Source organism: Ascaphus truei, chromosome 3 (assembly GCF_040206685.1).
Source record: "Ascaphus truei isolate aAscTru1 chromosome 3, aAscTru1.hap1, whole genome shotgun sequence".
NCBI classification, from domain to species: domain Eukaryota; kingdom Metazoa; phylum Chordata; class Amphibia; order Anura; family Ascaphidae; genus Ascaphus; species Ascaphus truei.
This window is the reverse complement of record NC_134485.1, coordinates 18254823-18268308: the sequence shown is the minus strand read 5'-3', so window position 1 is coordinate 18268308 and position 13486 is coordinate 18254823. Positions and strand designations below refer to the sequence as shown.

Genomic DNA, 13486 nt, shown 5'->3' with positions numbered 1-13486 from the left:
ATGTATCTTCTCTTTTGATTTCCTCTGAATCTTCATAATGATATTGTATCTGGTATTGTTAATCAGTTAGTGATCTGATTTATTCTATTGTGAAGCTACAGGAAGATTGTAGAGATGACAGGAAGCTGTGTATTTGATTTGACATCAAAAGGTTAACATCGAAATAGGTGTGTGATCAAAGCTAAGAGATGGAAGATTTTGTCCTTAATCAACGTCATCATAGTTGTTGGCATATTATAAAATGTATGTCGTATTGCCCTGTTAATTCCAAGCTTTTTTTTATTAATAAGGCCAGGACCCACAGAAGATCTCCCGTCCCAGAGGGAAGTCATTTTTTGAGAAAGAGACACAATAAAATGTCTGTGGTGACGTTAGTGGTGGTTCTCACCACGACTGGAATAAATTAATCAATGGAGGGCTGACCTTTACAAAGCATCATACTTTACAAACGCTTCAGTCATTATATTTCGATATCGAGTGCAGGGCCAGCCAATGAAGACTGAATAGGTTCCTAATTCCACAATCTTTTTTTGTATTTGAGACCGTTGAGTGATAATCAAAGCAGATTCTCATCTTAAAAGAGGGTTATCTTTTGTTATACAAAATACATTGATATAACATGTATATATTAATTATGTTCTACATGTCGTTATAGCTTCCTCCATATTTAGGAATCTCAGTATCAGTAATGTCACCAGCAATGGTTTTCACATACAATGGAACACAGACGGCCATGAGAATAATACATACAATGTACAAGTATCTGCACTGAAGGGAGTGCACAGCAGCAATAACACCAACCAAACCCATATGGAGATATGCGGTCTAGGAGCAGGGGAGCTGTATGCTGTGCGTATCCGATGGGTAGATATAAAAGGACAAGTGCATTTATTGGAAGAAAACATAAAAACGGGTAAATATTCTGTTAAAATGTATCTTCTCTTTTGATTTCCTCTGAATCTTCATAATGATATTGTATCTGGTATTGTTAATCAGTTAGTGATCTAATTTATTCTATTGAGAAGCTACATGAAGATTGTAGAGATGACAGGAAGCCGTGTATTTTTTTTGGCATCAAAAGGTTAACATCGAAATAGGTGTGTGATCAAAGCTAAGAGATGGAAGATGTTGTTATATTATAACATGTATTGTAGTATTTCCCTTTTAATTCTAAGCTTTTGGTTATAAGGCCGGGGAACCCACAGAAGATCTCCTATCCATGAGGGAAGCAATTTAGAGAAAGAGACAAAATAAAATGTGTGTGTGACAGAGTGAAGTCAACTCCTATCAGTTACGCCTGGGAGACATATGTCTGAGTGCTTCATCCAGCACTCATAAGGGTTAACTCAGGTGGAAGTTAGGTAGTCAGGAAGTAAGCTGACACCTGAGAGCCAGCAAGGTAGATAAGGATCTTGTGACTAGCAGTAGCTGGCTCTCTCAGACCAGAGCACATGGATATATGTGCTGCTAGCCAGACGGATACAGCACAATACTTACTGCAGCCAAAGTAAGATTTGTTTCATTTGTTTTCATGACTGCTTAAAAGACTCTTAAGGTTTGGTTATGGTTAGTCAGTTTTTCTCCCAAAGTGGAGCAGGATTTATTTGTTTAAAGGGACAGTGTACCCGCATGTTATGTTGCTGTGGAGAAATAAAGCCACTGAACGTTTTCATTTATCCTGAAACTACACGTGTGGACTCTTCCCTGACCTAGGCTACAGGCCATCCTGCCACAAATGGTGTCAGAAGTGGGATATCGGACGGCCCCTGTATCTGAAGGGCCACACAAAAAAAAAGCCACGGCCCACGGCTGGACAGTTGATCACTGGGTAACGACTCTGGCTCCACTCCTCATAGGAGAAGCTCAGGCAGCCTACCAGGCTCTTCCAGCAGACGAGGCCATGGACTATCAGCAACTAAAAGCTGCTATTCTGGATCGCCTAGGCCTCACTCCAGAAACCTACCGACAGCGGTTCCGGACAGTCAAATATGCAAACAGAGACAGACCCCGCTTAGTAGACTTATGTACCAGGTGTATACAACCGGAGAAGCATACCAAGGCAGAAATCCTTGAACAGTTTGTGCTCGAACAGTTCATACAGATACTGCCCCGTCTCCTCCCGCTCCTGGGTAAAAAGACACGCTGCATTTTCCCTGGATTCAGCGGTCCGCTTGGTGGAAAACTTCCTTGGCGAGGACACCCAACAGGATAGCTGGGAACGGTCCGTGCAAACACCAGTTGCTTCCGGTGATGCTAGAGGCAGGAGAGCAGACAATCGAGGGGTCTACAACCCGCCAGCTCGGGAGATCCAGTCAACCCGATCGGAAGACCCTTTCCCATCTCGGAGGGTTCCTGGTACAAACTCCCGCAGAGACGCCCGTCCCGGGTCCGAGGTCATTGGATCACCCAAGGGAGGCCGCCACCCACAGTATTCCCCGAGAACCTGGACTCCTGTCACCCATCCGGTAGAGAGGATACCCCCACCAAGCAGAAGGGAGGATCCCATCCAACAGCGGAGAGGTCCAAGCACCGAGCCCCGTCGAGAGCTTCCGCTGACGACCGAGTTGGCAGACTCAGGAGATGATGAGATGGACTGTTCATATGGCAGAACCACTGCCACAGCTTGTCTCCGAGGGGACCACAATCCGTGGTTAGTCCCAGCATCTCTGGAGGGGATAAAAGTAAACGCCATGCTGGACTCGGGCTCTGGAAAAACCCTGATCCTAGAGGGACTAATTCCAAGCAATAGACTATCTTATGACTCTCCTTGGAATATCGAGTGTATCCATGGGGATACAAAGAGATACCCGATGGCGAACGTTCTACTGCGTATCCAGAATCAAGAGGTTAGCCTACTAGTGGGAGTTGCTCCCTGGCTACCTGCTCCTGTTCTACTTGGCCGAGACTGGCCCTACCTCGAAACATTGTTGGCCCCTACTCCTACGGAGCCTACTTCTCTGGTACCAGAGAAGCCCGGAGACTTGTTCCCTTTTCCCCCAGAGATTTCCCCCCGTAGACACCATGTCCCAAAGACAAGTAAACAGAGACGTGCGGAAAAAGAGGACTGGTTAAGAAAGGCTGGGACTCTTGGTAACATTAGTCAGCCCAAAGGACTGCAGGTCATGGCCGGGGATGACCAGGGGGAGGAACAGATAGATACGGGAATGTTGCCAGACCTGGATCTTCCTGACTTCCGTCAGAGGCAGAGGGAGGACCCAGCTCTGGCTAGACAATATGAAAAGGTGGTACAGGTCAACAACAAGATAATGGATGAACAAGGTGTAAAAGTGTTTCCACATTTTGAACTGTTGAATGACATCCTATATCGTGTGAATAAGGTTACACAAACAGGGGAGGTCATTCGACAGAAGCTATTCTCTAAAGGGTTAATTAAAACAGTGTTCACCCTAGCCCATACTCTCCCATGGGGTGGTCATTTGGGCAGAGATAAGACCACGGAGCACATCTCGTCCCAGTTTAACTGGCCAGGCATAAATGGTGACATCATGAAACTATGTGAGACATGTCCTGAATGCCAGTTAACTAGCCAAAAAGGACAGAAGCCGGCTCCCTTGGTTCCTCTGCCCTTGGTAGCCATCCCATTCGAGAGAATTGGGGTAGATCTGGTCGGACCTTTAGAACCCTCTGCGAAGGGACATAAATTTATACTCGTTGTTGTAGATTATGCCACCAGATATCCTGAGGCCTTCCCTCTGAGATCAGCCACTGCTAAACAGGTTGCTCACAGGCTGTTAGAACTGTTTTCTAGGGTAGGACTTCCCCAACTAATGTTAACTGACCAGGGAACAAATATCATGGCAAAGTTAATGCAGGATGTCCTGAAGTTATTGGAGGTAAAATCCGTCCGGACCTCGGTCTACCATCCTCAAACTGATGGATTGGTAGAGAGGTTTAACCGTATTTTAAAAACCATGCTTAGGAAGTTTGTGGACACTGAAAAGCGAGCTTGGGATGAACTTCTCCCTTTCCTGTTGTTTGCGGTACGAGAAGTTCCCCAATCATCCACAGGCTTCTCCCCGTTTGAGCTCCTATATGGACGCCAACCTCGGGGTATTCTCGACTTACTGAAGGAATCCTGGGAGGAGGAGCCCTCCCCCTCCAAGAATACCCTTCAGTATGTCATAGACCTTAGAAACCGCCTAGACATAATAGGTCGGTTTGCTAAGGAAAACCTCAAATCTGCTCAAGAACGTCAAGAGAGGCAGTACAACCAAAATGCTCGCTTGAGGGTTTTCCAACCTGGGGACCAAGTGATGCTACTACTACCGACATCAGAGAGTAAACTCCTTGCGAAGTGGTAGGGTCCTTTCCAAGTTCTCCGCCGCACCGGGGAGGTGAACTATGAGATCTCTCAACCAGGGTCCAGGAAGGGTAAACAAATCTACCACGTGAACCTCCTGAAACCCTGGAAAACGATGAGATCGCTGTTCATTCACCCTCGGGAAGGAGAGACAGATTTGGGTACACAGCTTCCAAAGGGTAGTACGTACAATGAGCCTCAGGTTCCCATGGGAGGGCAGTTAACAACGGAACAAATGTCAGACCTACTAGATGTATGTGACCAGTTCCCAGATGTTTTTTCTGAGCTGCCAGGGCAGACTGATTTAGTGTCCCATAGGATTGAGACAGAACCTGGCGTAAAAGTACGGTCCCGTCCCTATAGATTGCCAGAGGGCCGAAAAGACCTGGTAGAGAGGGAGATAATAGACATGTTGGAATTGGGCATGATCGAGGTGTCCCACAGCGAATGGTGTAGCCCTATCGTGTTGGTCCCTAAACCAGATGGGAAGGTGAGGTTTTGCGTGGATCTGCGAAAGGTAAATGCTGTATCCAGATTTGATGCATACCCAATGCCTAGGGTGGATGAATTGATTGACTCGCTTGGTAAAGCAGAGTATATCTCCACCCTAGATCTCACGAAAGGATATTGGCAGATACCTCTAGTGGAAGAATCCAAATGCAAAACTGCCTTTGCCACCCCTCTCGGTTTATACCAATTCGTCACTATGCCATTTGGGTTACATGGGGCTCCAGCCATGTTCCAAAGGTTAATGGACAAGGTACTACGACCCCATAGGGCATATGCCGCGGCCTACTTGGATGACATTGTCATCTATAGCAGACACTGGCAGTCTCATATAAAAAGGTTAAGGGCAGTCCTAACGTCTTTAAGAGAAGCAGGGCTCACTGCAAATCCAAAAAAATGTGCCCTGGGTAAATCCACTACAAAGTACTTGGGCTATGCTGTTGGAGGAGGGATAGTAAGGCCACTAGCGAGCAAGGTGTCCGCCATAAAGGAAGTCCCCAACCCACAGACAAAGACACAGGTCCGCACCCTTTTGGGGTTAGCAGGGTATTACAGGCAGTTTATCCCCAATTTTTCAGACATTTCTGCACCCCTAACAGATCTGACAAAAAAGAGTGCCCCGACCCAAGTTAAATGGTCTTGGGAGTGCCAAGACGCCTTTGACATGCTTAAAAAGTGCCTGTCAGAGGGCCCCGCTCTTCGGAGCCCAGATTTTAAAGAGCCCTTCATCATCCAGACGGATGCCTCAGAGGTAGGACTGGGAGCAGTGCTGTCCCAGCAATTTGATGGTGTTGAACACCCCATACTGTTCATCAGCCAGAAGCTGTTCCCAAGGGAAGTGAGGTATTCTGTCATTGAGAAGGAGTGCCTCGCTGTAAAATGGGCAATTGAGGCCTTGAGACATTATGTCGCCGGAGTACACTTCACCCTGGTCACTGACCATGCGCCCTTGAAGTGGTTAAACACCATAAAGGATGAAAACTCAAGGTTGACCAGGTGGTATATGGCCCTCCAACCCTTCTCTTTTGATTTTCAGCATAGACCTGGAAAGGACCATGGAAATGCTGATTTTTTGTCAAGAGAAGGAGTGGAGGGTCGGGCTTCAGCCGTGTGGGACACTAGCCACACACAAACAGGGGAGGTATGTGACAGAGTGAAGTCAACTCCTATCAGTTACGCCTGGGAGACATATGTCTGAGTGCTTCATCCAGCACTCATAAGGGTTAACTCAGGTGGAAGTTAGGTAGTCAGGAAGTAAGCTGACACCTGAGAGCCAGCAAGGTAGATAAGGATCTTGTGACTAGCAGTAGCTGGCTCTCTCAGACCAGATCACATGGATATATGTTATGCTAGCCAGACAGATACAGCACAATACTTACTGCAGCCAAAGTAAGATTTGTTTCATTTGTTTTCATGACTGCTTAAAAGACTCTTAAGGTTTGGTTATTTTTTAGCCAGCCAGCCTGCTAGATAGGTCTGCTGTGTTAGTCAGTTTTTCTCCCAACGTGGAGCAGGATTTATTTGTTTAAAGGGACAGTGTACCCGCATGTTATGTTGCTGTGGAGAAATAAAGCCACTGAACGTTTTCATTTATCCTGAAACTACACGTGTGGACTGTTCCCTGACCTCGGCTACAGGCCGTCCTGCCACAGTGTGTGATGACATTAGTGGTGGTTCTCACCATGTGTAGAATAAATTAACCATTGGAGAGCTATGAAACCCCCCAAATGGCATGCCTCAGGGAGCTGTGACTTTCTATGTGATATGCAATCTGACAAGTTATTCAATAGTATTTGATCACCTAATGTTGCCAGTTTGGTTTATTTGCATACATAATGTACACGCCACACAGAATTGCATAGCCAGAACTGAATTGCTGCTTAACATGCTTTTTTTGCAAAGATTGGACAAGTGAGAATTGTTTAATAAATATCTGTACAAATAAACATGCGATATTGCCTGTTTTTGCATTGAATTGCCATTATCGCAGTTCAATGAATAGGACCCATAGGTAGTAAAGTTATGCAAATGTCTCGCAGAACGCGAGCATTTTCATGATTATTTGGAGAAATGTGTATATTTTGCAAAAGTATTTACAGATTTGCATGCAAAAATCTTTGTCATTTTGCTGTGAAAGTTTGTGATTTGCACCAAACACATGCAAACATGAGAATATATAAGTTCTAAAGCCAGATCAGCATCCAGTCCTGGAAGAATCATACAACCAAGGGCTGGCTGGCAAATTTTAGCCCAAGGGGCAAGTCCAACCAACTGACCAAGGAACCATTGCGGCCCACATACCATACACACATACATGCTACACGCACCTTACACACATAATCATGCTACATGCACCGTACACACATACACATGCTACACACACCTTAAACACATGCGCATGCTACACGCACCTTCCACACATACACATGCTACACACACCTTACACATGCTACACGCACCTTACACACATACGTATGCTACACGCACCTTAAACACATACATATGCTTCACGCACCTTTCACACATACTCATGCTACACGCACCTTACACACATACGCATTGAATCTCCCATTGGGGTGAGGGGGGGGGGAGCACGTGTTACATATGTATTGGGGAGGAGAGGTGTATTTATTGTGTATTGGGGAGGGGGGGTGTATTTATTATTTATGTATTTATTTATAAAATATTTTACCAGGAAGTAATACATTGAGAGTTACCTCTCGTTTTCAAGTATGTCCTGGGCACAGAGTAAAACAAAATAATACATGGTTACAAATACAGTTACATAAATGAACAAGGTATACATTATATACAAGACATTGCATGCACAGTTAAAGAAAATATATATTATGAGCGTATGAAACAGTTACAGACCTGATTAAAGTGTGAGACAGCCTTAGATTTGAGAGATCTTAAGCTGGTGGTGGATATGAGAGTCTCTGGTAGGTTGTTCCAGTTTTGGGGTGCACGGAAGGAGAAGGAGGAACGTCCGGATACTTTGTTGAGTCTTGGGACCATGAATAGTCTTTTGGAGTCTGATCTCAGGTGATAGGTACTGCATGTGGTAGGGGTGAGGAGCTTGTTCAGGTAGCTGGGTAGCTTGCCCAGAAAGTATTTGAGGGTGAGACAGGAAAGGTGAACTTTGCGCCTAGACTCTAGTGATGACCAATCTAGTTCTTTGAGCATTTCGCAGTGATGTGTGTTGTAGTTGCATTGGAGAACAAAACGACAAATTGAATTGTAGAGGGTGTCAAGTTTGCTAAGGTGGGTTTGAGGAGCCGAGCCATATACTATGTCTCCATAGTCAATAATTGGCATTAGCATCTGCTGTGCAATACGCTTTCTGACCAGGAGACTTAGGGAGGATTTGTTCCTGTAAAGTACCCCTAGTTTGGCATAGGTCTTGGTTGTCAGGGTATCAATGTGCATCCCGAATGTTAAGTGGGAGTCAAACCATAAGCCCAGGTATTTAAAACTAGTGACAGGTGTTAGGGTGGTGGTAGCGTTGGTTCTAATCAGGAGCTCAGTCACTGGAAGCTTTACAAATTTAGTCTTGGTCCCAAATACCATTGTTACAGTCTTGTCAGTGTTTAAAAACAGTTTGTTTTGGGAAATCCAGTTTTCGAGTCTCAAAAAGTCAGACTGAAGTATGTGTTGAAGGTCAGAGAGGCTATGGCTGTGTGCATACAGGATTGTGTCATCTGCATACATGTGTATTGAGGCTTCCTTACAAGCTGTGGGAAGATCATTAATGAACACTGAGAAGAGTAGGGGCCCCAGAACAGAGCCTTGCGGTACACCACAGGTGATATCCAGGGGGTTGGAGTTAGAGCCTGAGATGGACACATGTTGGGATCTTCCTGATAGGTAGGACTGAAACCAGTTTAAAGCATGTTTCCCTATTCCAGAGCTCTGGAGTTTGTTAAGCAGGATAACATGATCAACTGTGTCAAAAGCCTTTGCAAAATCTAGGAATACTGCACCAGTGAGTTGTCCCCGTTCCATTCCACACTGGATTTCATTGCAAACTTTTAGCAGGGTAGTTACGGTGGAGTGTTTGGGACGAAACCCAGACTGGAATTGGCTAGGGAAATTTGTCTTGGTGTAGAAATCGCTTAATTGGGAGTGGACACATTTTTCCATAACTTTGGATAGAATTGGGAGAAGTGAGATTGGCCTGTAGTTTGAGACAGTGTTTTTGTCCCCACTTTTGAAGACTGGGACAACTCTGGCAGTTTTCCAGGTCTTAGGGATATGGCTTGCAGACAGGATAGCGTTGACTATGGACGCAATTGGTTTGGCAATGGCTGGGGCACCAAGTCGTAGGAACCTAGATTGTAGTAACTCGGGTCCACATTGGCTGCTTAGTTTTAGTTTGAGGAGCGCTTGTGTAATCTCCTCTTCAGATACTGGGCTAAATTGAAAATTGTGGGCAGTGTTGGGAGGGGGTGGGACTGTAGGGATACTCCCAGGATGAGAATCATGTTTGGGGTTTGTGCTGCGTTTCGCTAATAAGTTAGTGGCACACCCCACAAAGTAATCATTGAATGCATTTGCAATGTCAGTGGGGTTTGTCAGAGTAATATCCCCCTTAGTGATATTACTTGGTTGTTGATGGTTAGGAGCCTGGAATATATTGTTGATAACCTTCCAGAAGTTAGCTGGGTTTGATGTATTTTGGTGGAGATTGTCAGAGTAATATTGTGCTTTTGCATACCTTGTTTGCCTTGTGCACACGTTCCGCAGGCATCTGTAGTGATTGAGATCCTTGGTAGTGCCAGTTACTTTGTAGCTTTTCCTCAAGGCATCCCTGAACTGGTAGAGTGCTATAAAGTCAGGTGTAACCCATGGAAGGTGGGCCCCCCGTACCCTTATTTTGCGTAGTGGAGCATGGGTATCGCAGAGTTTTAAGAACTCGGATTGGAAATAGTCGAGCGCAGAATCAGGGTCGGAAATTAAATCGATTCTGTGCCATGGGCAGTTGGTAAGGTCATCCAGAAACTGTTGTGGGTTAAAGTTTTTAAATGTTCTAGTGAGGAGAACTTTAGGGCTTGAATGGGGCGGTTTAATTTTCCTTACACAGTACACTATTGCATGGTCACTGAAAATATCAGGAAGGATGCCAGAGGATTGGATTCTGCTGGGGTTTGAGGAGAGAATCCAGTCTAGCAAGGAATGGTTATGCGACTTCAGGTTTATTCGTGTGGGTTGGGAAATGAGTTGCGATAGGTTAAGTGACTTGAGTTGTATCTGGATTTTGTGGTTTTTAGGGTCAAGCCAATTGAAGTTGAAATCCCCTAGAACTAGCAGCTCACTCTTCTCATTCAGAGAGGAAATGGAGGCAAGAAATTGGGTGATATCAGTCAAGGATTGTAGAGGGGCTTTAGGGGGGCGGTAGATGCCAGCAAGCAAGATGGGCTTAGAAAAGGGGAGGCAGATTTTGCCAACTAGAGTTTCAAAAGAGGGTGGACTTGGTGGGCAATGTAACAGTGTAAATTGTAAGGTGTCTGCAATATAAAATAGCACCCCTCCTCCTCTCTTTGACCTATCTCTCCTAAAAATGGAGTATCCCTGAATGGCGATATTTGCATCAGGGGTTTTAGAGGATAGGCATGTTTCTGTAAGAACGATGGCTTTGGGTTTATGCATTAGGCACCATGCCCTTAGTTCATCCAGTTTGGGCAGCAGGCTCCGGATGTTTATATGGGCGACAGATAGCCCTTTTTGGAATTTAAAGGTGGAATTCTCAGGGGCATGGGACAGAGCTGAAATGGGAGGACATGGGTTAGTTTCAACATCACCTGCTAGAGAGAGTAATAGTATGAGTAGAAATTTGGGTAGTTGTTTGCAAGTTGTAAATTTGTGGTGTTTTCTATTTGAGTGTGCGGTGGTTGGTGTGCTGGTTTTTAGAGTTCTCCACCAACATTCAGTAGATAGTGCAAGGCTTTTGAGTAGTCCAGGGTGTATGGTGATGTTGGGTGTGGGCCAGGATGGAGGAGTTTGTAGTGGATAGAGGGAGTAACATCTCCATGAGGCCAGGAGAAAGAAAAAAGTTAGAAGACATAGCAGGTTCATGATGCCAGAGGTAGGCAGTGTTGCAAGGAGCTGCTGTGAGCAGAGTGCGTGTGTGCAGACTAAACTAAACTTGTGTATTGGGGAGAGGGTGGGGTGTATTTTTATTATGTATTGGTGAGGGGGTGTATTTTTATTATTGTGTATTGGGGAGGGGGTGTATTTATTGTGTATTGGGGAGGGGGGTGTATTTATTATCTATGGGGGGGGGTTTATTATGTATTGGGGAGGGAGGTGTATTTTTTATTATGTATTGGGGAAGGGGTGTATTTATTATGTGTTGTGGAGGGGGGGTGTATTTATTGTGTATTGTGGAGGGGGGTGTATTTATTATGTATTGGGGGTGTATTTTTATTATGTATTGGGGAGGGTAGTGTATTTATTATGTATTGGGGAGGGGGGGTGTATTTATTATGTATTGGGGAGGGTGGTGTATTTATTATGTATTGTGGAAGGGGGTGTATTTATTATGTATTGGGGGTGTATTTTTATTATGTATTGGGGAGGGCAGTGTATTTATTATGGATTGGGGAAGGGGGTGTATTTATTATGTATTGGGGAGGGGGTGTAATTATTATGTATTGGGGAGGGGGTGTATTTATTATGTATTGGGGGGTGTATTTTTATTATGTATTGGGGAGGGCAGTGTATTTATTATGTATTGGGGGGGTGTATTTTTATTATGTATTGGAGAGGGGGGGTGTATGTTTTATTATGTATTGGGGAGAGGGGTGTATGTTTTATTATGTATTGGGAGGGGGTTGTATTTTTTATTATGTATTGGGGAGGGGGGTGTATGTTTTATTATGTATTGGGAGGGGGTTGTATTTTTTATTATGTAATGGGGAGGGGGAGGTGTATGTTTTATTATGTATTGGGGGGTGTACATTTTATTATGTATTGGGGAGGGGGGTGTATGTTTTATTATGTATTGGGGGTGTATGTTGCAGAGGGGGGGTGTATGTTTTATTATGTATTGGGGAGAGGGGTGTATGTTTTATTATTTATTTAGGAGGGTTTTTTTTTTATTTTTTATTATGTATTGGGGAGGGGGGTGTATGTTTTATTATGTATTGGGGTGTATGTTTTGTTATGTATTGGGGGGTGTATGTTTTATTATATATTGGGGGTGTATTATGTATTGGGCTGCGGGTGTATCTTTTATTATGTATTGGGAGGGGGGCGTATTTTTTATTATGTATTGGTAGGAGGGGGAGAGATGATGAGAAGGGGAGAGATGATGAGAGATGATGATGAGGAGGGATGGGGAGAGATGAGACAGAGGATTAAGGAGAGAATGGGGGAGGGAGAAAAAAATTGCAGTCCGTATTAATATTAATGGGGCCCTGATTTTTTTTTGGCCCGTGGGCCCGCACATTTCTAGCTGTGCCACTGATTGGGACATACATAGAGTTTGGTAATACATGATGCCTGCATATGCTGTGCGTACTTGGTCTGTAATCGTGTGTGGTATGTGTATCTGATGTGTGAACATATTTGCTGTGTGTGTTTATTGTGCATGGAGCTTGCCTATTGTATTGTGTGTAAGGTGTGTGTATCTAGTATGCATAGATCTGTGTTTGGTGGGTGCATGTATATGTATAAGGTGTGTGTATATCTGGTATGCATGCGTATGTGTGTAAGGTGCGTGTAGCATGCGTATGTGTATATGGTGCATGTATCTAGTATGCGTATGTATAAGGTGTGTGTTGCATGCGTATGTGTGTATGGTGCGTGTATCTGGTATGCATGTGTATAAGGTGTGTGTAGTATGTGTATGTGTGTAAGGTGTGTGTAGCATGCGTATGTGTATAAAGTGTGTGTATCTGGTATGCATGGATCTGTGTTTGGTGTGTGCATGCATGTATATAAGGTGCGTGTAGCTGGTATGCATGGATCTCTGTGTGGTGTGTGCATGCATGTGTATAAGGTACGTTTATCTGGTATGCATGTTGTGCTACCATCACGATCTTCTAGGTGCTGGAATAGGGCAGCTATAGGACTTTTTCAACACAGATAGTTAATCTTCCCTAGAGAAAAGCAGCAGCTGAAGCTAATCAGCCTGGTCTGAATGAACTGAATGATGAAGTGTTTTAAAAGACACAGGAAGCTGCCAGACAGAGAGATTGTTTTCCCCAGAGAAGGGGGGAGATAGAAGTCCTCCCCAGCTGCGGAAGCTTGTCAGAGGACCTACAGAGGAGGTTCTCTGGGCTCAACGTGGGGCTGAGTTCCCCTAGGAAGGAAGGACGACAAGGCCATGCTGATGCAGGGACGTCTGCTCCAAAAGGACTAAGATAAGCAAAACGTTTTATTATTGTGTGCACACACTGTATACATTGTTGCCTATGCCAGGGCATGTTTTGGGGGTGGGAACCAGCTTAGCTGGCCATCCAACTAGTGAGGGCGAAAGCTAAGATGTAGTTAGCTTTCCCTAAAGGGAATAGGTGTTCTTTTTATGTTTTGTTTTGACTTAAATGGACGGTGAGCCTGTTGATGTATGATTTCATCCCTGTAAATAAACCCCAGAGAGAAAAATACAGTGTTTCTGGCCTTAAATTGGGATAAAAGAGACTGCAATGTAGTGTG

General features: G+C 44.6%; 1 protein-coding gene across 7 annotated transcripts in view; it reads left to right on the top strand.

Annotated features, from left to right (window-relative positions):
• UMODL1 (uromodulin like 1) overlaps positions 1-13486 on the top strand; it is an 88280-nt gene that overhangs the window by 36604 nt on the left and 38190 nt on the right. For 6 of the 7 annotated variants that reach the window (XM_075593675.1, XM_075593676.1, XM_075593680.1 and 3 more), the window contains exon 12: positions 656-913. The exons of the other annotated variant lie outside the window; for it this stretch is intronic. In XM_075593675.1, the coding sequence (XP_075449790.1) occupies positions 656-913 (258 nt within the window). The remainder of the gene's footprint in view (positions 1-655; positions 914-13486) is intronic. 7 annotated transcript variants of the gene reach the window in all.